This window comes from Vipera ursinii (assembly GCF_947247035.1).
Source record: "Vipera ursinii genome assembly, chromosome: 3".
Classification (NCBI taxonomy): domain Eukaryota; kingdom Metazoa; phylum Chordata; class Lepidosauria; order Squamata; family Viperidae; genus Vipera; species Vipera ursinii.
The window spans coordinates 199,982,588-200,009,251 of record NC_139516.1 but is presented as its reverse complement, the minus strand read 5'-3'; the positions used below and the strand labels follow the sequence as shown (position 1 = coordinate 200,009,251).

The window sequence follows — 26,664 nt, the reverse complement described above, 5'->3', positions numbered from 1 at the left end:
CCGGACCCATGCCATGTAGGGCTTTGTATGTCATTGTTAGCACCTTGAACTTCACACGGAAGGCAACTGGAAGCCAGTGCAGCGCACGGAGGAGAGGTGTGATATGGGAGTATCGGGAGGCTCCCAAGAGTGTCCGTGCCGCTGCACTTTGCACCAGTTGAAGCTTCCGAGTGGATCTCAAGGGCAGCCCCATGTAGGTTATCGCAAGACCCCAGGACACTTCAACCGCCATAAATACATGCTATTTGCTAAGCGTCCCAATTTGGACCATGTGACTGTGGGGAATGCTGCATCAGTCGTAAGTGTGAAAAAATGATCATGTCACTTTTTTCAGTGCTGTTGTAACTTTGAACGGTCACTACATTAAAGGTTGTAAATTGAGGACTATCTGTGGTCACTTGGGGATTAAGGATGTTTCCAAAAGGAAGCAAAATGGTAGTCCAAGAATGAACTGTTGAATGCAATAGCATGTCATTATGCGGAAAATTAGTTACATTAGAACAAAGCTTATTGGTGAACAAACCAGATGTTTTTCTCACTGTCCTCCTTCATCCAAAAAAACATTCTACAGATCAAAATCCTGAAACCTGCATTGAGTAGAACAGCCCTATTTAATTTGTATTTCCACCAATTATTCCAGGAAGTTGAAGTTTGAATACAGTAAAAGTCACAATTTCTTAAATAATCACTTGACAAGAAAAAGATTCCTTATGACCAAGAGCATGTATTTATCTAAATATTTAGATAGCTAATTTACATGTTTAAAATCAACATCATTTAAGGAAAAAAAATACATTCTGAAATTTTAGTAAATGTTAGCAAGATGTAGAGATTGTTTTTCAAGTAACTCAGTCAGGTAAATTGAAAAGTTCAGATATTTACTAATTCAGAATATATTCCTGCATATACTGTATATATAAAAATAAGTCCAACCCCTATATAAGATTAAATCAACCCAGTCTTATTGGGCAGCTCAAAAATTAAGCACATAACTGGAATGAGTTATTTGAGAAAATAGATTATTAAATCCATAAAGTAGTAAGACTGTATTCACATGTTAACTATTATTTTTTAAAACCATGGTTTATTAAGTAAATTTCAATTACTGGTTCACCAAAATGCTAGTGATAAATCATAATTTAAAAGACACAATAGGAGTTCACCCCGGGTGTCATGGCGACATGGATGAAAGAAATCGGAGCTCCAGTTTCCTAGTCTGATTTCGCTTCGTCTGGAGACCCAGAGAGGTTGGAAAGTTGCCCTGCAGAGGCAATGAGGAAGAAGGGAAACCTTGGGATTTTGAAGCCAACGACGGTTGGCCCAAACGGACTGAGGAAACTCTTTAAACAGGTGGGAGAAAGGCTGCCAGCAAATACATAGACAGTCCAAGCCATAGAAAGCCAGGGAAGAAATGAAGAGCTGCGGCAGCACCGCCGAACAGCTGACTGTCAGCAGTGTGTTTGATCTGGGTAAGATTGTTCTTTATTTCTCTTCCCTATGGACTTTTAAAATATAACTTAGAATTAGATAATTAGATAATTTTTAACAGTGAATTAGATAATTTTTAATAGTGAAAATCCCAGGAAGACTTGGGAAGAAGAGAGTTAAAAGCTGCGAGAAATATGAAACGGGGGAACAAAATTAAGGAATATTAAAAAACATGCAGTAAAGATTTGAGACCGATTGAAAAAAAATGATAATCTTTTGTTGGCTATCTTTTTTGATTTGGGAAGATTTTTTTACTTTGTTGTGAAAGAGCATTTTAAATAAAGGTTTTATTACTGGATAGAGACACTACAATTAATGAGGACATCTAGTGGTGAAGGAAGACACTACAAGGATACAGAAAGAATTAGAAGAGTGATGACCTTGAAACAACACCTGTGCTAAACAAAGAACATTCTGTTACTCTACAAAAGAAACAACAAATATTTTTTAACTACATCTTTTAACTCTAGACATAACTATTATAGAAACTGTTTAGAGACAGGGTGTTGTTCTTTTTTTAAATATCTTTGAACTGACAGAAATATCTGAATTAGACTTATGCAGTTGTGTTTTTTTTTTTGCTGGATTATAGCTTAAAGCAGTTGACCCTTTTTAAAACTTGGATTGCAGCCTAAAGCAGTTGGCTCCTTTTTAAAGTTGGATTATAGCCTAAAGTAGTGGGATTTTTTTTTCTAAAATTGGATTATAGCCTAAAGCAGGGGTGTCAAACTCAATTTCATTGAGGGCCGCATCAGCATTGCGGTTGCCCTCAAGGGGCCGGGTGGGTATGACCAGGGTGGGCGTGGACTACTGGATGGGCGTGGCTAGAGTGCGTATGGCCTACTGGGTGGGCGTGGCCAGCTCTACATCGTTCGCATCAAGGGTGCCTATGGGGGCCTGGGCAGGAGTGGGACAGATTTGAGGGTCTCTGGCAGAAGGAGGGTCTGTGGGCCAAGGCAGTGGGGGCCGTTCCATCACTGTTTCCAGGATGGCTTCGCGGGCCGCATGAAACCACTTCGCGGGCCGGATCCGGCCCCCGGGCCTTGTGTTTGACATGTCTGGCCTAAAGCAATTGGCTTGTTTCTTTTTTTTCCCTTTTTTTCTCTTCTCCCTGTGGATTTACAAAATTTGCCTGATTGAACAATGAATGCACCAAACCTCACTAAAATTACAAAAAAAAACCCAAACCTGCTTCTGCACCCTCTTCTGGAACATCTAGTCCAGCAAATCAGGGATCTATTGAAGCAATGTTACAACGAGAGAAGGCAAACAATCTCCAAAAAGAGATGCACACGACTTTACAACTAATGCAAGAAATGATGCAGAAGAATCATCAAGAAACAAAAACCAATTTTGATAAACTAAACGAACAAAGGCTTGACATAAAGACACAATGTGAGGTTCATCAATAAATGATTCTTAAAAATGAACAAAGAATTCAGAAGGTGGAAGATCAATCAGAAGATGCTGGGGGGGGAAATTGAAGCACTAATGACAGAGAATGAAAGATTAGAACAAGCAAATCAAAACTTAGAAGAAGAGGTTGCTGCTTTGGAAATGGAGAAAGCTGTACACTATTTGAGACTGCAGAACATACCAGAAGATAAAGAGGAAGATATAGCGGAAGTGATTATCAATCTATTAGCACAGGCCCTAAAAATTGAAAGAAATTGGAGATTCAGCAAGAAGTGGATGAAATATTTAAAATGAATTCAAGTTATGCGTGGAAACACAAATTGCCCAGAGAAGTCCATGTAAGATTTATGAAGAAAACAACAAGAGATGAGATATTAAGAAGAGTTAGAGATAATCCATTACAACATAAAGATAAAGAAATAGTAGTGCTGAAACAGATTCCCAAGAGAATAAGGGATACTGGAAGACAATATCATTTCTTGACTACAAAGTTGCTTGCAAAAGGAGTAAATTTTAGACGGCTGATGCCAGAAGGGATTTTAATCAATTGAAATAATACAAGATATCGACTGGATTCAGTGTGGAAGGCAGAGGATTTTGATGAAAGATATACAGTAGAGCATTTCTGGGAGAAAGAATACAATATCAACAAGAGGATGGAAAAAGCCAGAGACAGACAGAACAAACAATAGAGGAAGCAATTACACAAGTGGAAGATGAAAAAGAAAAGATGAATCAAGAAGATGAGGGAACAGTAAGAGAGCAGAGCATTACGAGATCAACAAGACCTAAATATAAGTAAATCAAAATTGAGAAGGAAAACAGATTTTTTTCAGTGAATATAAATGGATTGAATTCCCCATCAAAAAGAAAAAAGAATTTTCAAACAACTACAGAAATGAAACATTGATATAATTTGTTTGCAAGAGGCACACATAAAAAAAATCATAAATTTTTGGAAAATCCAAAACTTGGAAAACTTTATTACACATCAGCTCAACAACAAAAAAGTACAGTAGTAGTTATATATGTTAAAGAGGCAAAATATTCCAAAATGATTTATGCAGATGAAGAAGGAAGAATACTAATGGTAGACATATTTTTAAATCAAAAACAGATACTTTTGGTAGCAGTATATGCACCAAATAACAAACAAGAATTTTATTAAAACCTTCACAGAAAATTAGTAGAAATGGAATATCAAAATATATGCTTAATTGGGGATTTCAATGCAATAGTAGATGGGACATTAGATTATAAAAGCAGTAAATCAGGGAAACAAGGAAGAAAAAGATTACCTAAGATTTTTTTTAATATGATTGGAGGAAATTGGTGTACAAGATATTTGGAGAGAAATGAACCCAGGAAAATTATTTTAATAGTCATAAATCTTGGTCCAGAACTGATATGATTTGGATGGTGCCTGAATTAAGGGTTAATATGTAGGAAATTGAAATAGAATTAGGTACTTTAATCCTTTAAAAATGGTGAGGAAAGGAATGCAGAAAATATTAAGATGCACTTTGAATCAATCTATATTAAAAGAGGAAGAATTTATAGACTTAGCAACAAAAGAAATGGAATGTTTCTTCAAAGAAAATAAAAAAAGAAGATACAACATTAGAAAATGTATGGGATACAGCCAAAGCCTATTTTCTAAGCATAGCAATAACATACATGGTGAAAAAAATAAAGAAAAGAAACAACAATGTCAGTTGTTAAGAGAAGAATTTAAAAAATTAGAACTTGAACTACAAATAAACCCACAAAAGAAAATATTGAAAAGACAAATGGAAATAATAAAACATAAATTAAATTTAATAGAATCAGACAAATTGGCAAAGTAAAACATTTTTGAAAATGCAAACAAACCAGGAAGATGGTTAGCTTATAAACTTAAAAAACAGAAGGAGAAAAAAATTGATAAACAATTTAGTAGATGAAAAAGGCGGTTTACAATTTAAAAATGAACCAATAAAAAGATAATTAAAGAATACTATGAGAAACTATATGTTAAGGAAGAAACTCCATGGGAGAAAATCTCAATATATGGAAGAAAATAATTTACCAAAAATTCCAGAAAACTTCAAGACTATGTTAAATGAAAAAAATAACAATGATGAACTGACAGAGGCAATAAAAAGACCAAAAAAATGAAAACACACCTGGACCAGATGGACTCCCGGCAGAGTTTTATAAATGTTTGCAAGATACATTAAGTTTACCATTGAAAAATATACGTAACAAACTTTTATTGGAGGCAAAACTCCCAAATACATGGACAGAAGCAAATGTTACTTTGATACCAAAAGAGGACTCAGATTTGATCTAGATAAAAACTATAGACCGATATCACTACTGAATGTGGACTACAAAATCTTCACTTCAATAATAGCTGAGAGACTGAAAAGATTTTTGACTGAATTTATACACCCAGATCAAAACGGATTTTTGCCAAAGAGACAAATAAAAAATAATTTGAAGGTAATACTAGATATATTGGAATATTATGAACTCCATCCAGGGAAACAACTGGCATTAGGATTTTTAGATGCCCAAAAGGCATTTGATAATGTTTCTTGGCAATTTATGATTCAACAACTAAAAACAATGGACTTTGGTCAAAACTTTATAAATATGATTCAGACAATATATCAGAAACAAACAGCAAAGGTGATTATAAATGGGGATTACACAGAGAATTTTGATAAATGAAAAGGCACAAGACAAGGATGTCCATTATCCCCACTGCTATTTATCTTAACTTTGGAAGTTTTAAATAGAAACATTAGGCAAGATCCAGAAATTAAACATTTGAAAATTTATTTAGTTATTTATTTATTTAGTTACATTTATATACCGCCCTTTCCCTGAGGACTCAGGGCAGTTTACAGGGAATTAAAATCCAACATACAAAAATTAAAACCAAATTAAAAAATATTAAATTGACCCTGTACACAATTAAAACCCCAATTAAAAATTTCTCCTCAGCCTGGACCCGAGAGCTCGAAGAGCCAGGTCTTCAGGCCCCTGCGGAATGATCGGAGGTCAGGGGCAGTTCTCAGCTCCACCGGCAGCTGGTTCCAGAGGGCAGGCGCTCCCACTGAAAAGGCCCTATCCCTGGGTGTCACCCGCCAGCAATCTCTCACCGGCGGAACCCTGAGCAGACCCTCCCTGTGGGAGCGCACTGGGCGAAGGGCATTTGATGCCGGCAGCAGGTGTTCCCTCAAATAAAAGGTGAAACTTACAAAGTTGTAGATGATTTGGTATTCATTCTAGAGGAACCTTTAGAGATGATTCCTAGACTGTTGGAATTTGGAGAGATAGCAGGATTAAAGATAAATAGAGAAAAAACTAAAATGATAGTTAAAAATCTTACAGATAAACAAAAAAAGCAATTATTAGAAAAAAATAGAATTTCAAATAGTCAAAAATGTCAAATACTTGGGAATATATTTGACAGCAAGATGTTCAACAATAAAAGAAGATAACTACATTAAATTGTTAAATCAAATAAAGCTTGATTTGGAAAAATGGAAGAATCTGCAACTGTCGATGTTAGGAAGAATTGCTATGGTGAAAATGAATATATTACCCAAAATACTGGAGAAAAAATTCTTTGAAGATAACAACAACAACAACAACAACAACAACAACAACAACAAAGTTGGAAGGGACCTTGGAGGTCATCTAGTCCAACCCCCTGCTCAGGCAGGAAACCCTATACCATTTCAGACAAATGGCTGTCCAGTCTCTTCTTAAAAACTTCCAGTGTTGGAGCATTCACCGCTTCTGGAAGCAAGTTGTTCCACTGGTTAATTGTTCTAACTGTCAGGAAGTTTGTCCTTAGCTGCTTCTCTCCTTGATTAGTTTCCATCCGTTGCTTCTTGTCCTGCCTTCAGGTGCTTTGGAGAATAGCTTGACTCCCTCTTCTTTGTGGCAGCCCCTGAGATATTGGAACACTGCTATCATGTCACCCCTCACCCTTCTCTTAGACATACCCAGTTCCAGCAACCGTTCCTTATATGTTTTAGCCTCCAGTCCCCTAATCATCTTTGTTGCTCTTCTCTGTACTCTTTCTTGAGTCTCAACATCTTTTTTACATCGTGGTGACCAAAACTGGATGCAGTATTCCACATGTGGCCTTACCAAGGCATTGTAAAGAGATTTAAACTCTCTAGTTAAAAAAATTATCTGACAAGGAAAGAAAGCTAGAATTAAATTGAAAATGTTACAAGAAGCCAAGGGAAACGGAGGTTTTGGCTTGCCAGATTGGGTTTTATATTATCAAGCATCAATTTTAACATGGATAAAAGAATGGATAACTCTTAGAAATAAAAGATTGGTATTCTTGGAGGGACATGACCTGCAACTTTGTTAGCATCCTTTTTTATGGTATGGAAAAAATAAAATACATAAATACTTCCAAAAGGTACTTCCAAAATTAGAAATGCACCATTATTAAAAATATGTCAGAGAAATGTTGGAAATGTAAACACAAACAGGTACTTATTATCATATGTGGTGGACATGTGTTAAAGCAAGGAGATATTAGACAACAATCCATACTTGGTTAAAAAAAATGTTAGAGAAACAAATGTTAGAGAAATTTTTTTTACTAGGTATAATGCCAGAAAAAACGTGATAAGCAAAGTGCGTATTTGATTCTACATGTGATAACAGTGGCAAGAATTATATTTGCACAATACTGGAAGAAATACCACCAAAAGAAGAAGTAATAATAATAAAAAATACTACACTGTGCGGAAATGGACAGACTTACTTTAAGGTTGAAAGAAAAAGAAGAAACAATATTTTCAAAGTTGGGACCTATTTTATCAATGGTTAGAGAAAAGATTTAGGGATTAGGAATTTAATGTATATTAGTGAATAAGATACTCAGACAACATGTTTTTGTTGAATGATTACTATTGAATTCTGATAATAATAATAATAATAATAATAATAATAATAATAATAATAATAATAATAATAACAGCAACAACAACAACAACAACAACAACAATACCTGAGTGATACCTAGGATGCTGGCAGCAGCCCGTGTCAACCATTAGTGCCAGTCAATTTGAGTGTTCAGTTGACTGAGTTTCATGTTTTATGAATAAAAGTTTTATAATAATAAAAGACACAACAGTTGAATTCCCACATCCCAAAACAAATCAAGCACATTATTTGGTTAAAAGACCTCCAGATTCATCACCTGCTTACTTGAAAGCAAGTTTATCTCTATTTGATGAAGCTTAGTCCTAAATAATTACCCAGTGGGCTGTAATTATCATTAGCTGCACACAGCTATGAAGAAGTTAGTATAACTAAGGAATCACTGAATAATTCTCAAATTTACCTGTGGGGTTGGGGGCTGTTTCCTGATGACTCCATCTTCCTTGTGAATGGTTGTCTTTCTGGCCTTGTCTTTTACATCTGTTCTCTCCTTAATATATATCTGCATTTGAGACAGCTCTGCTTCATAGTGAAGGGTTAGCCAGATCCAAGAACACCTCACTACAAGTTTAACCTGCTTCTTGTGCAAACAGCAGGCTTCCTCAGGTTGGTTCAGCTGGAAGCTTCCCTTCTTCAAACATTAAAAATATAATAAGGGAAGACTTGGATAGCAAAGGTGACTAACAAGCATAACACCAGATATGTCCCTGGAAGGCCAAATCACAGAACTGCATCTCACTTACTTTGGCCATGTCATGCGGGGGAATTCAATGGAGAAAGCAATTATTAGAGTTAGCAATAAAAGAAAACCAGGCTGCAAAAGAACATGGTGGCTGGACACCATCAAAGCTGACACCAGCCAGAGCACAGAACAAGTCAAAGAACTAGATCGGAAGATATGGAGAGACCTGGCCTACAGAATTGCCGAAAGTCAGACGTGACTAAATGAATGAATAACATCATCATCATGAAAAGACTGGCTCCAAAAATGCTTCTGATTATGCACTGCTCCAAACTATGTTTTATTTTAACCGTGGTTAGTGCAACTGATCACAAGGACTGGATTCACACATCAAACTAAGCTGAAGCCTGAGCAAATTAGACGTGGTTTACTGGTTTTTACTTTTCTGAACTGATTTGGAAGTAGCAATAGAATGATATTCCCACAGAGCATAAATAAATACTATTTATTTAGCAAAACCTTTTTCATCGTAGCTAGATTCCTTCTCCAATAATCAAATGATTTTTATTTATTTCTATTTCTGCTTTTCTAATCAGAGCATGTTACAACCTACCAGCCTGTAATATGTTTATAAAAACTGTAAAAAAAACAAACAAACAGACATTAGATAAAAGCCTCCTTCTTTCCTTTAGCTTCTACTCCAAGAAATTTTAAGCATCAGGTCTGGCGCCCCAAAGCTACCCAGCTCCCAAAACAAAATAAAGGGGCAGTATTTTAATGTCTAATGTGTTACCAATATTGTTACTGACCCTGGTGTTTAGTATCAAAGAGCCACTTTGATGAACTGGTTAAGTCAGAGGTCCTCCAAACTTGGCAACTTGAAGACGTATGGATGTCAGCTCCCAGAATTCCCCAGCCAGCTGAGGAATTGTGGGAGTTGAAGTCCACAAGTCTTCAACTTGCCAAGTTTGAAGAGCCCTGACTTAAGGTAACAGGCTAGAAATCAGGAAACTGAATTCTAGTCCCATCTGAAGCACGAGGCCAACAAGATCACCTTGGATCAGTCACTATCTCTCAGTCTTAGCAAGGAGGCAAGGACAAACCACTTTTGCATTATGCCAAGAAAATTACCTAAAAAGGTAAAGGTAAAGGTTCCCCCACACATGTGTGCTAGTTGTTTCTGACTCTAGGGGCCGGTGCTCATCTCCATTTCAAAGCCGAAGAGCCAGCGCTTGTCCGAGGACGTCTCCGTGGTCATGTGGCCGGCATGACTAGACGCCAAAGGCGCACGGAATGCTGTTACCTTCCCACCAGTGGTCCCTATTTTTCTACTTGCATTTTTACGTGCTTTCGAACTGCTAGGTTAGCAGAAGCTGGGACGAGTAACAGGCGCTCATTCTGCTCCGCGGCACTTGGGATTCGACCCGCCAAACTGCCGACCTTCTGATCGAAAAGCTCAGCGTCCTAACCCACTGAGCCACCGCGTCCCTTTATACAAAATACAGCTGGTTAAAAAAAGAATGATCGTTATTTAAGTGCATTACAAATACATATATATGTGCCTGAATAATATTCGTATGTATTTTTGGCGTAATAACTATTTAATGCTTTGTTCTTTTTATTTTTATATTATTTTAAAAGCAATGCAAACAAATACTTTAAAAAAAGAAAAAGTTTTAATACTCTTATTCTCAGAGCTGTCACATTTCCCAGTTCTGATTCTTTATTGCTATATCTTCTCTCTCTTTGCATACCGGAATAAATACCATGTCTGGCTCTAATAACTTAGCAGATCCTATCGCCTTTCTTTCTTTCCTGTTAGATTAAGCATTCAGGGTTTATACTGAAGCATCAACGTAGAATTTCTTAATCAATAACATGTACTTTGATAAAGATAGACACCATTTTCCAGAAGGTAAAAGATGTTGCACAACTATGATGTAATGCAATCTAGAGTCCCTCGGACATTAGTAATTTGAGATTCGTCTTTCGGTTTTGGTGGGAGCGCCTTGTCATGTGAAATCTTTTCAATTTCACAGCCTATGATAAATATCTTATGACTTCTGGCTAGGTGGAGCCCCCACTTAAATTTATCATAGCGCCTAATGGAACACCTCTTTTGTAAACAAAGACATTTTTGTTTAACTTTTGTACTCACCTCTCTCAGTGTGCAAAAACAGAGAGGAAAAATATAAAAGAATAGGATGGGATTCACCTGCATTTATGGCGATGAATGGCAGGCATTAATTCATCATTGTACAATTAACTGATTTTTAATCTGCTTAATAGCAGGAATGTTTTTTGGGGGGGAAGATCAGAGAGAATTGCAATGTTACCATGACATCTCATTCCGTTCTTTCAAAAGCTCCATTAACAGATGGAATCACACAGCTGTTAAAAAAAAATCCTAAAACATCAGAGATGTAGACTGCTATCTAATAAAGAGGAACCCCATGCTTTTTCTGGACAAAAAGCCTCATTTTGTTAGGAAATTACTGGTTTTTCCCCTAGCCTTCAGATTCCCTCTGCACTTTAAATCCATTATTCTGGGTTTCCCACTGTGGAATGACAATGAACAGATCCGAATTCATGCCAAAGGCTATCTTTTCTAAAAGACAACGAACAAGGCAAAAATAGTCTAGACACTAACATCCCTTTTTAAAAATTTGAGTCAGCTTTTGACTCCTGATGATTGCCTGGATTAATCCCTGCATTTTGTTTTAAGCAAGATTTCTTAGAAGTGGTTTCTCCTTACCTCCTCCTTAGAGCTGAGAGAGAGTGACTGGCCCAGGGTCATCTAGCTGGGTTGTGCCCAAGGTGGGACAAGAAGTCACAATCTCCTAGTTTGTAGTCTGGTGCCTTACTGACCACACCAAACTGGTTCTCTTTTAATAATACGTCTCCCTCGAGTTTCTGGTGATTATAAGGGAAGTAGGTAATTTTCAGGGACGCGGTGGCTCAGTGGGTTAGGACACTGAGCTTGTCGATGAGAAGGTCGGCAGTTTGGCGGGTCGAATCCCGAGTGCTGTGTAGCAGAGTGAGTGCCTGTTACTTGTCCCAGCTTCTGCCAACCTAGCAGTTCAAAAGCACGTAAAAATGCAAGTAGAAAAATAGGGACCACTACGGTGGGAAGGTAATATATCTCTATCTCTATCTCTATATCTCTCTATATCTATCTCTCTCTATCTATATCTATATCCCCTGTATATCTATATCTCCTGTATATCTATATCTATATCTATGCATGTTCTAAACATGAAATATATAGATTGTTGCGGCATCCCTAAGGTCACGTGTATCAAAATTTGGTTGCTTGGCAATTGGCATGGATTTATAACAATTGCACTCTCCTGGGATCATGTGATCTGCCTTTGCAAACTTCCCAGCAGGCTTCCGGCAAGTAAAGTCAATGGGGGAAACCAGATTCGCTTAACGACCATATGATTCACTTAACAACTGCAGTGATCCACTTAACAACTGTGGCAAAAAAGGTTGTAAAATGTGGCACAACTCATTTAACCCCTGCCCTGCTTAGCAATGGAAAAGCTGGGCTCAATTGTGGTCATAAGTCGAGGACTATCTGTATATCATCCCTTCCTTCTTTTTGAATTGCATTTTTGATAGAATGGACCATATCCTCCACAGTGTTGGAGGACGAAAAACCGCTGTTACCAGCATCTGTCAGCCCTTCAAGGTAGACTAGACTAGGAAACCAGAGTCATACATGCTAGTGCTTCTCTAAGATTCTGTTACTACAGTATAACCTTATAGGTCTGAACGTAGCCCACAGGTGCTTTTTCAAGAGACAACTGGACTATCTTTGTTTTTCTTTGAAGACCTTTCACTTCCCATCCAAGAAGAACTGAAGAAGCTTTTTGGACGAGAAGCAAAAGGTCTTCAAAGAAAAACAAAGAAAGGCCAGCTGCCTCTTGAAAAAGCACCTGTGGGACAACCATGACTTGGATGACTGAGAATCTCCATAGACATTAAGTCTGAATGTGCTTCCACCATCTCTCCTTGAGAGAACCAAGGAATATATTGTCTGGGACACTTACTAGGGTTACTGTTCTAGCCCAGACTCAGACTTCTTTTATGTGACTATTGTTGTTCAAGGTTTTTCCTATTACACTATGGTTTCTGCTAAGTATTTGGGGATCACTTTATTCCCCTCATGCAAACAATGAGATGTTGGTGAAATGTCTTTCCATCCACATAAGCTAACCATGAGTTAAGGTGTCCATTTTGGAAGATGCATAGAATTCATTCATGTAAAGATAAAATGCTCTTTGGTTTACGATGGATTTTTGTGTGAAATTGCTGGGGATGTCAATGGTTCTCCAACTTACTCTAGGATAGGAGATTGCCCCGGCAGGATCTGTGGAAACATTCACATAGTCTAGTATTCTCCAATTATGGACACTTCATGTATGAATACTTCATCTCCTAAAATTCTCCAGTCTGCAGGGAAATCTATGGTCTATTCCCCTGGGTAAAATTTATGGGAAAACCACAGCAGAATATCAACTTATCAATCAATAAATTTGCGTTGAAGTTCTGCTTCCGCACTTGTGAGAAACAGAGGTGAAATTGAAGACTACTATTATCTTTCCTTCTTTGTGCATGTCATATATATACCACGTGACACACACAAGATGTTTAAGGTTAAGGTTGTAGATTAAATTATTAACCTATCTCAGACCATCCCTAAATCAAGTAAAGGCTAAACCAAGCAAGCATCTCTAATCTCTGGCATTGTCATCACTTTTGACTGTGAAGAGACATCTGTCATCAGCAACACTGCATTGCTGTGAAAAGACAAGAACTGAAGGCAAAAGGAATTTGTTAACAAACAAGTGTTGTATAATAAGCCATCTCTTGACATTGCTGTAGTTGTTTTTACCTCATCCAATAGGGAAAATGTCAATATTCTTGATTTTCCAGTGAGCGACCTGATGAGTAAGACTAGGGAGTAAGACAGAGCTGAAAGGGAATGGTTTATAGATATTTCAAATCACACTGCACAAATCTTTTTAGTGAAAAGAAGGACTAGGGGGTGAAATGATAACAGTGTTCCAGTATCTAAGGGGTTGTCATAAAGAAGAGAGAGTCAAGTCATTTTCAAAAGCACCTGAAGGCAGGACAAGAAGCAACCTAGAACTAAGGAGAAATTCCCTGACTGTCAGGACCCACCCCAATCCATGTCTTAGGAAAACAAAAACTCTTGGAGTCAGTTCTAGTCCAAAAGGAATTTTTACTAGGACATGCTTGGTTGTGGAAATACAAGACAGGACTTGGTATTGTTTTACAAATTGAAACTTTATAAAGAGTTCCCGGTTCAACCCCCGTTCCCTCAACCCCATTTGGTCAGCCCCCCATCATTTTACTTCGTGTCATCCCTTTCGTGGGAAAAAGGGAACTTCGAATCTTTATGGTTATTGCCTTCTTCCTCTACAGCTTTAAATGGAGACACAGGCCAGATGCCTTCTTCTCTAACCCCCCCTTTTGTTCCCCCAGTTCTAAAGGTTTCCCTTGGTCTTTGAAATAACCTAAGGCAGGCTGAATCCACATGCGCTCCTCCTTCCTCGGGAGATGGCAGAATCCATGGGGGGGGGGGAGATAATGTTTTAAACATACATTTATGAATGTGATATAAATGGATTCTGACACTGACAGTTAGAACAATTAACAATTAATCAGTGGAACAACTTGCCTCCAGAAGTTCTGGGTGCTCTAACACTGGAAGTTTTTAGGAAGAGATTAGACAACAATTTGCCTGAAATGGCATAGATGGTTTTGGGCACCAGGGACCAGTTCCATGGAGAAAGGTTTTTCCACGGACCGGAGAGTGCGTGGTTTTGTGTGCTGCCTGCATCCCATGGATGGGGCTTTGCTTGTTTGTGCGGACTGGTTCTGGCATACCGTGGCCTGGTACTGGGGGTTGTGGACTGCTGGCATAGAATTTCCTGCCTGAGCAGGGGGTTGGACTAGAAGACCTCCAAGGTCCCATCCAATTCTCTTATTTTGTTATTCTCTTCTGTTAAATGTCTTTGATTTCTTCATGCTTATTTAACAGGAAATCAATGGGGAGATAAAACTTCCTAGCAAACAGATGAGAAACACACTACAAGTCCCTTCCCTTAAATATTATTATCTATAGCATGTTTATTCAGTTTTTTTTCTCAGTTTCCTGGAGTCTTCAGCAGAATCCAGCAGATTTATCTTATGACAGGCCTTGAAGAGGTGGTTCTTCCCATAAGCTTTGGTGTAGGATGAGGCTAGATCCCACCAAGATGGTGTGTGTGTATGGAAGAAAACTCAATAAAAAACAATGCCATAAGTTTTTATTGAGTTTTATTTTGATGTTATTTTTGTTGTTTTGTCTGCCGCACGGAACTATTGTGTTTAATATGGGTGGTTCTGCAAAATTTACTTAAATGTTTGATAAGTGTTACTCAGGCTACTTGGGAAATCTGAACCTCTATTGGGTTCCTAGTGATCTACATAGAACAATGTGTGGACTTCATCTCCCTGAATTCCCCAGCCATTTTCATATTTAATCCTCCAGTGCAATACTAGGAGAATGTAAGATCCAAGAGCTTGAAAACTGCAGCAATACATATGATTTAATATCTAGAACATAATAAGTACATTCTTTAAGCAAGCGCTGTACAAAATATTCGCACTCTTATTTATTTTCCTATTGCCTTTTCATTGTCCAGCTGCAAAATTACTGTCTGGCTCCCCCAAGTGGCTCCGAGAAGCAAAGAAAGCCAACTATTTTTCTTGCATTTTGCTGTGCCTTCTGAAGGAAAATGTGTTAATAATTTGCCTTAAATGACAAGAGTCTTCTTTCATTGCTATAAATCACATGATTCATGCAGTCATATCCTTGGCTCACTCAATCGATCAGTTCTGTTTATTTGCTATTAGCCAAAGGGATGCGGTGGCTCAGTGGGTTAGGATGCTGAGCTTGTCGATCAGAAGGTCGGCAGTTTGGCAGATTGAATCCCGAGTGCCGCGCAGCAGAGTGAGCGCCTGTTACTCGTCCCAGCTTCTGCCAACCTAGCAGTTCGAAAGCACGTAAAAATGCAAGTAGAAAAATAGGGACCACTATGGTGGGAAGGTAACAGCGTTCCGTGCGCCTTTGGCGTCTAGTCTTGCCGGCCACATGATCATTCTTTTTTTAACCAGCTGTATTTTGTATAAAGGGACGCGGTGGCTCAGTGGGTTAGGACGCTGAGCTTGTCGATCAGAAGGCCGGCAGTTTGGCGGGTCGAATCCCGAGTGCCGCGTAACAGAGTGAGCACCTGTTACTCGTCCCAGCTTCTGCCAACCTACCAGTTCGAAAGCACGTAACAATGCAAGTAGAAAAATAGGGACCACTGCGGGGGGAAGGTAACAGCGTTCTGTGCGCCTTTGGCGTGTAGTCATGCCAGCCACATGACCACGGAGACGTCCTCAGACAAGCGCTGGCTCTTCGGCTTTGAAACGGAGATGAGTACCTAGAGTTGGAAATGACCAGCACGCATGTGCAGGGGAACCTTTACCTTTACCTTTTAAGTGTGAGTTGCTGACACACCCTCAGCACAATTAGGTAAAGAGGAAAAGGAGCTTATATAGGGAACCAAACTCCATAGGCAGACTTATGGGAACCAACATTTCCCACAAAAAAATGTAAGGCCTTTTGCCATTGAGGCATGACTTTTCACATGCCTTTTCTTCAAATCCTGATAATTCTTGGAGCCCTCGTTCCACAAACTGCATTGGTTACTAGTTTGCTTCCAGGTGTAATTCAATGTGTTCATAATTACCTTTAAAGCCCTGCATGGCATGGGTAGAGGCTATGTGAGGAACCGTTTCACCCAATGGGATTGGACTGCCCTGCCTGTGCCAGCAGAAAGGGCATGCTACCAACCCCATTATTCAAGGAATTTCAGCTGACAGAGTTCAGGAGAAGGGCCTTTTCTGCCGTGGTTCCCATCATTTGGAACACTGTGCCCCTTAAGGTGAGATCTACACCCATCCTCCTGACCTTCCATAAAGACCTGTAGATCTAGCTCTGCCAGTAGGTCTGGAGTCTCAGTGGGGGTTCACCATTCTGGCTATCAGATTAAAAGAAGATTCTACCTCTAGATATTTTGATCATCCGGGATAAGCTGAGAAGGAAAGATCTTTTCCACTCTACAGCTCCTTATGCAAAACTCTTGACAATTCCACGCCAAACTTGGCACATATTACTTGTGTCTAAATATTCCTCTTTTTTCTATGCCAATTGGCAATTTAGATTGGGACTATAAAGCAAGGTAAAAGTTAAAAGTTAAACATTTTCTCTCTCCCTTCTTCAGGAAAACAGAGTGGCAAAACTCATTCTTAGATTTAGATTATTATTTTTTTTTGACAATATTCAACCTCAGAAAGGTTTACTTGTTCTCCAGGTTAATTTCTGATCCACACTGCAATAACCTAAAGATAAATTAGAAGCTGTGGGTGCATCTAACCACTCCCCCCAACTCCACAGCCATCAGATGACATTAAATATGAGGAACCTCAAACTCTCTAGGTTAGGAGTCTCCAAAATTGACAACTTTAAGACTTGTGGACTTCAACTCCAGAATTCCTCAGCCAGCTTAGTCCACAAGTCTGAAAATTGCCAGGTTTGGACACTCGTGATCTAGGTGTTGCTGACCGACACATTACAGCATTCTTGGTTAACATAACGAAGTATGGTGAGAATTTTAGTTTGATAACTAAAGAAGTAACAGGCTTCTTTCCTCTAATGTATGGAGGAAAATTTCCTTAATAAGAGGAAAGGAAAATCAGAGAGTTGCAGAAAGAACTTATCAAGAAAAAACAAATACCCTTCAAGAGGAGATATATGATATGCTGCAACTAATTCAAACAACAATGACTTCAAACCACAAAGAAATCCAAAATAACTTTGGAAATATAAACCAATTCATCTCCAACTTTACAACAAAAAACAAACGAACAAACGAAAAATCCCAGAAAACAACAGTAGAGAAGGAGCAGATAAAACAGGTAACTGAACACAAATTCGAGGATAGAGACTTAAAGATGGAAGCTAACAAAACAAAGAAGTATGATTTAACCCAAGTGGAGAAAAAAAATATTAAGGTGACTATGTTTTTTTAAAAAAATCAATAAAATATATTATAAAAAAAGAGGAAAGCTATTAAGCTACTATTTTTTACACAGCTAGACTGGTTGAACAGGCGCATCAACTTCAGCAATTCTTCTAACATCCTAAACCCAATCTTAAAAACCTAAAATCAGGGAACCATAAAGTACCTCTTAGAAAACTCCTACATTGATGCTCTCTCCCAGTTATGCAGGTCTATTCTGAAGTAAGTCCCGCTTATATTATGCCTCCCTAACGTGCTTCCTTTCAGTTAATTAAACCCTGCTTTATTCAACCCAATTTTCTATCTTTACACAATACATTAAACCATAAACAGATCACGTGGCTGTATATCACAAGCTGGGCTAAAGTTTTACATATTTGTGGTACCCAGGAGAACAGGACCACTTGAGTGTATTCAATCTAAGCTGGTTACTCAGAAGCAGCTACCTACCCTTGTATTCATTAACTATAGCAACTGCATGCCTTTGTTTTGCTACTGGCATTTTACGGCAGCCACATAGACACTGCAAGTATTACTTAGGCTTGCCCAATATACTTGTAATCTCCAAGTGTGGGGATTACAAGCCTGTGTTCCCATTCAGGATGCTGTAGTCTCTCCCAAAACGTCTAGATGGCTAGGTTGGGTTGCTTCCTCTTCTGAACCTCCCAACACAGATTGCCATCTCAGATGCATTAACTTACTTTGCTGGCTTCTCCATGGTCTTTCTGAATGCCACACTTACTTCCCAGTAGCCCACTACAGATGGTAAGTCCTGTGACTAACTCAAGGAACGAGCCATTCTTTTTCTGTTCCTGTTCATAAGGTTTCCTTGTAGTTAACTTCCCAAAGTATCAGCTGCTTCAACAGGGTGGGGCTGTTCAAACATACAGTTATATTCAAGAGTTTTGACGTTAAGCCCAAGAGCATCCAGGACCGTGCAGTTAAATGAGGCAATGCACAACTGTTTGATATTTGCTTTCAGTGTGACCCTCTACAAAACAGAAATTAGTCGTATTTCTCCAAACTGTTGCAAGTGACTCCTCTTCAAAACTTTGTTTTGAGGTAGATGACACCAGAGAAATCTGTCTGTCTGTCTGTCTGTCTGTCTGTCTATCTATCTATCTATCTATCTATCTATCTATCTATCTATCTATCTATCCATCTATCTATATCCCACCTTTATTTTTTTATAAATGATAAATTCACACTTTCTTCCTTCTATTTTCCCCACATCAACAAGCTTGGAAGATTAAATCTCTGGTCCTGGTGACCGACCCAGATTGGATCCTGTAACATTATCCTGGGACACGTGCGTTCACCTTTATTTGTGTATAAAAATACTTCAAATCTATATTGGAAATGTGAACAACAGGAAGAGAGATTCTGTCATGCCTGGTGGACATGTAAAAAAGCTAAAATAATGGATTTAAATGCATACCATTCGAAACCTTTAGAGACTATTAATTAATCTCAATCAGTCTGAATGGAAAGAGGTATGCTAAATGACTGCAATGGCCTTTCTCTGGTATAAAACACTGAACTGGCTGTTTATGATAGCTTGAATGGAATTCTTCTCATCTGACTTTTTCCATACTGATTACATGTTTTTTTTTACTCAAGATTTATTTGGAGTTTTGACAAGCTGCATCAAATTAAACATTTGTCCAGGACCAAAGTCTGTAGTCAGTACAACAGACCAGCTGGAACTGTCCATTTCCTTCTGAGCAGACTAAGAAATAAAATATCCCCCTTATTTTCAGCAGGAGCTGAATTAGAGTGCAAAATGTTAGGCTGCCAGGGGTTGTGTTTTGTTGTTTTTGTTGTCTGTCATTTTTGCTTCTTTTACTCCAAGAATTAGTTTCCGGTCAGTTAAAAAAAAACTTTCCCCTCCTGCAGAAATCAAGTCACTTCACTCGGCAGGCTGTTTGATGGCAGTAGTGATGGCAATGCTGGTGATTTTTTTGTGTGCTTTCTTTTGGAGATAGACCAACAGGTTTGGAATGGAAATTTTAGATCCACAAAATTAATGGGGTTAGATCAAGATTTCATGCCGTGATCTTTAGGGAGTACATCTTGCAGCAAAGCCAACATTTGTGCTTGCTCTATTCATTCATTCCTCTATCGGCAATATTTAAACAGGCAGAAACTGCAATAACTTATTTACAGGAATTACAATAATTTATTTACTTATTTCTATTGATTTCAATAACTTCTACTAAGCATACATAGGATTCCACACTGTAATGATAACAATTCTATGCATATTATTGTTGGACAGCCCTCCTTTTATATTTAATGGGGTTTATTCCCAAAGAACCTAGTGTAGCATTGTGCAATTCTACAAATGTGCATTGCCATATCCCATCCCTTATGCAGTTCTATCAACTCCAGACCCATTCACCAGGGAGTGGGGCATGCATCTCCTGAATCCTCTTTTTCACAGCTGTCAGAGGTAACTGCCAAAAGTCCTGCTAGTGGAAGTGGAAAAGATCCAAAAACATTGTACTGCCATCCTCCACATCAGTTTCATGCATATACAGTACAATGCCAATGTATTACGAGATTTGGAATTCAAAACATATGACTGTTGTCTTCCTGCTATGTTAAATAAGGTTTAAATAATTGGATGGATGTTTGGATGGAGGAAGGAAGGAAGGAAGGAAGGAAGGAAGGAAGGAAGGAAGGAAGGAAGGAAGGAAGGAAAGAAGGAAGGAAGGAAGGAAGGTCTTCCTGCTCTTCCCATCTCCCATAACACTAGCAATAGCTCTTAGACTTATATACCATTTCATATTGCTTGACAGCCCTCTCGAAGCGGTTTACAGAGTCAGCATCTTGTCCCCAACAATCTGGGTCCTCATTTTACCCACCTCAGAAGGGTGAAAGGCTGAGTCAGCCTTAAGTTGATCAGGATCGAACTCCTGGCAGTTGGCAGAGTTAGCCTGCAATACTGTATTCTAACCACTGCACCACCATGATGGTTTTACATAAAATCAGTAAAAATATAGAAAATCCTGGCAATGTGACTGTCAGTAGCAAATTGTGCATACGTACCAAATCTCCCTCCCCCTGTGATTTTTGTTCTTTCAGACACTATCATGGTGCATTAAATTGGTAGCAGAGTGTAGTCACAAAAAATCAAGATGGCAGCCGCAACAGCGCAATCAAGCTCTGCCTAATTTTTACGCATGTTGCATGTGTTCCAACTTATCTTTTTAACCATCCCCTAGGGGCATTCCTGAATCATAGGATCATATTATGCTGCTAGGTCTAGGATAGGGGTAGGCAACCTTGGCTCTTTTATGACTCGTGAACTTCATCTCCCAGAATTCCTGAGCCAGCCACGCTGAGGGAAAAGGGAGAGGTTTCCAAGCTGAGCTACGCTGACTCAGGAATTCTGGGAGTTGAAGTCCACAAGTCATAAAAGAGCCAAGGTTGCCTACCCCTGGTCTAGGATAAAGAAGCGAGGCAGCTGATAGTGTAATGGAATGTGTGAATGGCCTTCAGGAACAAGGGATAGAGATGCTGCCTAGGAAGCAAACAGCTAAGAGAAGCAGAAGCCTCTAGTGGCTTAATGGTCAGAGGAAGAAATTTAGGAAGGACCCACCTAATGGAACAAGTAGTTGAAGGTGGAGATAGGAAGTTTGTGTCTTTTGTGGCATAATCTTGTTCTTTGCAAGGGACGCGGTGGCTCAGTGGGTTAGGACGCTGAGCTTGTCGATCAGAAGATCGGCAGTTTGGCGGGTCGAATCCCGAGTGCCGCGTAACAGAGTGAGCGCCTGTTACTCGTCCCAGCTTCTGCCAACCTAGCAGTTCGAAAGCATGTAAAAATGCAAGTAGAAAAATAGGGACCACTACGGTGGGAAGGTAACAGCGTTCCGTGCGCCTTTGGCGTCTAGTCATGCCGGCCACATGACCACGGAGACGTCCTCGGACAAGCGCTGGCTCTTCGGCTTTGAAACGGAGATGAGCACCGGCCCCTAGAGTCGGAAACGACTAGCACGCACGTGCGGGGCAACCTTTACCTTTACCTTTACCTTGTTCTTTGCAAGATTCTGTTAATGTACCCTTACAATTAAGCAGTGCTTTTTTTGTTTAAAAAAAAAAAAGGTGCCGGAACCTACGTCAAAACAACCTGCCATGACTACCCTACAAGTTTCCATCCAAAAAAGGTGCCAGAACTCCATTCTGGGCGTTCTATGACAAAAAAAGCCCTGCAATTAAGTAGAATTTTTTATTCTACTTACGTTTCCTGTCTGCTTCACCCAGGAGGACTGATAGATGGGGAGAAAAGAATCATGGCTACTACCTTGAGATAGGATTGTTATTACTTGTGTAGGCAAGCAAAAGTTCTAAAGGGCTCGGCTCTTGGCTGCACAGGAACTGCTCAAGTTTAGCAGATTTCTTTGTAAAAGAATGGCAAGCCCTTGAAATTTTAAACAGTGAAATGGGAGAGAAAGGAAAACGAGCAGCTTTGCCATATTTAGCTCTAACTGCAAAGCAAGAATTGTTGATGGGAAAAAGTGAAGAAAAGGTAGGTGGGGAAAAGTGCAATTTGTATTCAGCTTTTAAAAAAAGTTCAAAGCACACCACTATTTTAAGAAAAGGGAGCATGATGTGTTTACCTGCCCTAATCAAACAGAAGAAGAAAGATTAACGTGACAGGTGTTGAGCACAACCCACAGTCCCCATTCCTGACATGAAATTCCTGTTCACTTTTTATTACACTAGAAAAGCTATTTGGAAGAAATCCAGCACCATCCCTCGAAAACCACGAGTGTCAGTCTTCTAGGTAAATCAGACTAGGAATCCCAAATACGCTTTTTCAAAAGGCAACTGGACTTTCTGTGTTTTTTCCCTTGAGGATGTTTCACTTCTCATCTAAGAAGCATCCTCAGTTCTAACTGAACGCTGGGGAATGGAAGGATTTACGTTCTGGGCAGTCATCTGGTTGTTAGCACTTTGAAGATTGGCCATTAGCTCAATTCCCTTCGAGGTGCTAGCAACCAGATGATCAAATCCTTCCATTCTCCACCATTCAGTCAGAACCAAAGGTATTCTCTTCAAGAGAGGAAAAAAAACACACAGAAAATCCAGTTGCCTTTTGAAAAAGCACCTTTGGGACAACCGTGACTTGGATGACTGAGAATCTCCATAGACTAACTAGGAATCCATTATCACATAGGTCAGGGGTAGGCAACCTCGGCTCTTTTATGACTCATGGACTTCGACTCCCAGAATTCCTGAGCCGGCCATGCTGAGGGGAAAAGGAGAGGTTTCCAAGCTGAGCCATGCTGACTCAGGAATTCTGGGAGTTGAAGTCCATGAGTCATAAAAGAGCCGAGGTTGCCTACCCCTGACATAGGTCAATACTATTTTTATTGTAAAGCTATTATAATAACAGGATCTTGTAAGTCTGAATGCACGTTCCCTCTCCCTCTCTTTATCATTGCGAGAACCAAGGAGAGTCTTGTCTGAAATATTTTCTCAGATTACATCTCTGGCCCAGACTCAGTTCTCTTTTACCTGACCTTTGTTTTGGTAGCAGCTCTTCCCCCTTTCCCTCAAAGCTATTCCCTCTGCTGTCTACAACGGAAGAAAAGAATGAATGAATGAACCTTTATTGTCAAAGTACAACCATGTATACATGGCTGAGCCTCCCTTCGTGCCCCCACCACAACTGACAGTGACAACAAATCCACCAACTTGTTACACCATGTGAGGGTGGTGAGCACAGCACAAAACATCGTGGGCTGTCCCCTGACACCACTGGATGACCTCGCCAGGGCTCGCTGCCTTGGAAGAGTGAGGAAAATTCTCAGGGACGACTCACCCCCTGGTCGGTACCTCTTTACCATCGGGTAGGAGATACAGGAGTATAGCCAGCCGTACCAACAGGCTGAAGAACAGCTTCTATCTGTGGGCTGTCGGGCTCTTGAACGGGAAATAACTTTATGTATGATTGACTTGCAAGGCCGGTGTGTTGTGTGCAATTAGCTCACATGGTGTAACAAGATGACTTTTTGGTGGAAAAATCTGGACGGGCTTTACAGTAATGTTCAAGTGATTTGGAGGCTGCAAATATCTCTGAGGCTTTTGGTTACGCACCTCTAGTGCAGGGTAGGCAATCTTGGCTCTTTTGTGACTCAGGGACTTCAACTCCCAGAATTCCTGAGCCAGCATGGCTCAGCATGGAAACCTCTCTCTTTCCCCTCAGCGTGGCTGGCTCAGGATTTCTGGGAGTTGAAGTCCACGAGTCATAAAAAAGAGCCAAGATTGCCTATCCCTGCAATAGGCTTTCAAAAGCCAATAGAGGGAGCTTTTTTTTTTTTTTGTAGAAAAAAAGGTGCCGGAATGCCGTTCTGAGTGTTCTATGATAAAAAAAAGCCCTGAGTATAGCATATTGCTCTTTTGCACTCCTACAGATGCCTCTTTGAAAATGGCAAAATCAGAACAAATCAGGTGGTAACTCTTGGACAAATTCTATAGAAAAATCAAGATGTTGATGTCAGTTTCTAGGCCTCTTGCAACAAGATGCACCACAATATAAAAGGATTTGTTGAATTCCACCGCTGGTCTCTTTGATTTGACCCATATCCAACATCTGCAAAAAAAAAAGAACACACATTGCCTGATCTTATTCCAAGGATATCATCCACCCTATTATCCTCTCTTTTATATTTATAGTGTCTGAAATGCCTTGCCCTGCATTAGGTTTTGAACCAGAAGAGGAAGCGGGCCAGGTTGGTGCAGTGATAAGAAGAGATTTTTCTCAAACTGGACAGTTCAGATATATTTGGACCTACATCTCCTATTGCCATATAAAGAATCAGAGCATCAGCCTACCTACAGTACAGGTAGTCCTCAACTTGTGACCACAATGGAGCACAAAATTCCTGTTGTTAAGCAAGATATTTGTTAAGTGAATTTTGCCCCGTTTTACCACCAGTCTTGCCACAGTTGTTAAGTGAATCAATGCAGTCATTAAGTTAGCAACACAGTTGTTCAGTGAATCTGGCTTCTCCATTGACTTTGCTTGTCAGAAGGTCACAGAAGGTGATCACATGACCCCAGGTCACTGCAATGGTCATAAATATGAGCCAGTTGCCAAGCATTCAAGTTTTGATTACCTGACGATAGGGATGCTGTGATAGTTATCTGAAAAATGGCCATGTCCCTTTTTTCAGTGCCACTGTAACTTTGAACTGTCGCTAAATGAATTGTTGTAAGTCGAGGACTACCTGTGTGCCAGATGATATTCTTAGCAAATGTAGTACTCTATCTCATCACAGTTCCTTGCCATGGGCCACACTGACTGCAGATGATAGGATGAAGAATCAAATACCTAGAAGGCATCAGCTTACCTATATTTCTCCTTTAGACTAACTTCTTTGATACCAGCATTTCTCTAGGAATTCAGGCAAACATTTTCCCTACATCCTACTTGATTTGAACTAGCATCAAAATCCCCAGGTACTGCTGCATTTGACTGCAGATACTATACATCCAATAAGTTCCATGTAGCGTCAAGGAGATAAAGATCAGCCTTAAGTCACTGAAAACAAGAATCTAGTTCAGGGGTCGGCAACCTTAAACACTCAAAAAGCCACTTGGACCCGTTTCCCAGAGAAAAAAAACCTGCGCGCATGTGCGTGCGCACACACACACAATTGGGGGGGGGAAACTTGATTGAAGAGTTTAATTAAAAAGAAATAGAGGCTGCTGTGCATGAGTTCTCTCTCTCTCTCTCTCTCTCTCTCCCTCTCTCTCTCTCTCTCTCTCTCTCTCTCTCTCTCTGCCTCCCTCTCTTTCTCTGCCTCTCTCTCTCTCCACCTCTCTCCGATCTTCTGCTCATCTGGCAAGCTGGCTTCACACTATTCTGGACAAACTGACACACATTCTTACTGGGCTGGCTCTCCTGCCCTGCTTTCTGCTGCTTCTTGTGGAGATGCAGCAAAGGCAGGAGCCCCGCCCAATAAGCTTGTCAGCTTCTCAGAGAACAGCGTGAGTTATATACAGAGAGAGAGAGAGAGAGAGAGAGAGAGAGAGAGAGAGAGAGAGAGAGAGAGAGAGAGAGAGAGAGAGAGAGAGAAGGGAAGCACAAGTGCCTCTCTCTGTCTCTGTCTCTCTGCAAATGGCTGGGAACTGCAGGAGAAGGCTGAAAGAGCCGCATGCGGCTCCAGAGCCGTGGGTTGCCGACCCGTGATCTAGTCAAAGAGAATAACACATTCTTCATCTTACATATGAGCACACACATATATCCTAATGGGTTTAGTCAAATCAAAGTTTTATACAGTCATAGACCAGCCTAGGTTTAGTCATCGTATTAAACTGACGAGCAGTTCATTTTGGCAAGCACATGTAAGATAATCTTTATGGCTAAATGCAATCCATGAACCCAGCCAATTGAGACTTATTAAACAAATCATGGTTGAAACATATTTTTATTGAACCATAGATTAGATTGATTTGTGGAACCTGTCTTTTTTTCTTTTTTTCCTTTCGTTCTTGATTGTGAGATGATGAAAAGGAAAATTTCCACTAACCACAAAAACATTCAGAAGTTAAATTGTCCCTGAAGGGGTGGAGCTAAGAAGATACCATCCAGATCATTGAAAACAAAGTTACTCAATCTTGGATTAGGGGATTAACCAAAATCATGCAAGACTTGGCCCTGAAGAGCTACTAGTGATGATACTTGAATGCAATCTTTAATATATTTTAATAAACAAATAATTGATTAGCAGAAGAAAAGCAATTCTGGATCTTCCAGGTGCATCTGGTTGGTTGCAAAAAACCTTTGATCTCATTTATCAGTTTCTTTTTATGTTTATCAACAATATGTTCCCTACTATTTCTGTGCTTTTTTGTATCTTTGCTTATCAAGTACCGTATTTTCCGGCGTATAAGACGACTTTTTAACCCATGAAAATCATTTCAAAAGTTGGGGGGTCGTTTTATACGCCCAGTCGTCTT

At 39.6% G+C, this 26,664-nt stretch overlaps 1 protein-coding gene and 1 long non-coding RNA gene across 4 annotated transcripts in view; one reads left to right on the top strand and one right to left on the bottom strand.

Annotated features, from left to right (window-relative positions):
* FER1L6 (fer-1 like family member 6) overlaps positions 1-8,534 on the bottom strand; it is a 102,856-nt gene extending 94,322 nt beyond the window's left edge. For 2 of the 3 annotated variants that reach the window (XM_083360546.1, XM_083360548.1), the window contains exons 1-2: positions 8,270-8,534; positions 6,153-6,209 (exon numbers count right to left, since the gene is read on the bottom strand). In XM_083360546.1, the coding sequence (XP_083216672.1) occupies positions 6,153-6,209; positions 8,270-8,304 (92 nt within the window). In that variant the 5' untranslated portion in view covers positions 8,305-8,534. The remainder of the gene's footprint in view (positions 1-6,152; positions 6,210-8,269) is intronic. The other variant, XM_083360547.1, reaches the window with a different exon arrangement.
* Positions 1,417-26,416, top strand: LOC310639111. Its single transcript, XR_014492239.1, has 3 exons — positions 1,417-1,469; positions 24,376-24,431; positions 26,208-26,416. It is a non-coding gene; the product is annotated as an uncharacterized lncRNA (long non-coding RNA).
* Positions 26,417-26,664: the final 248 nt, after the last annotated feature.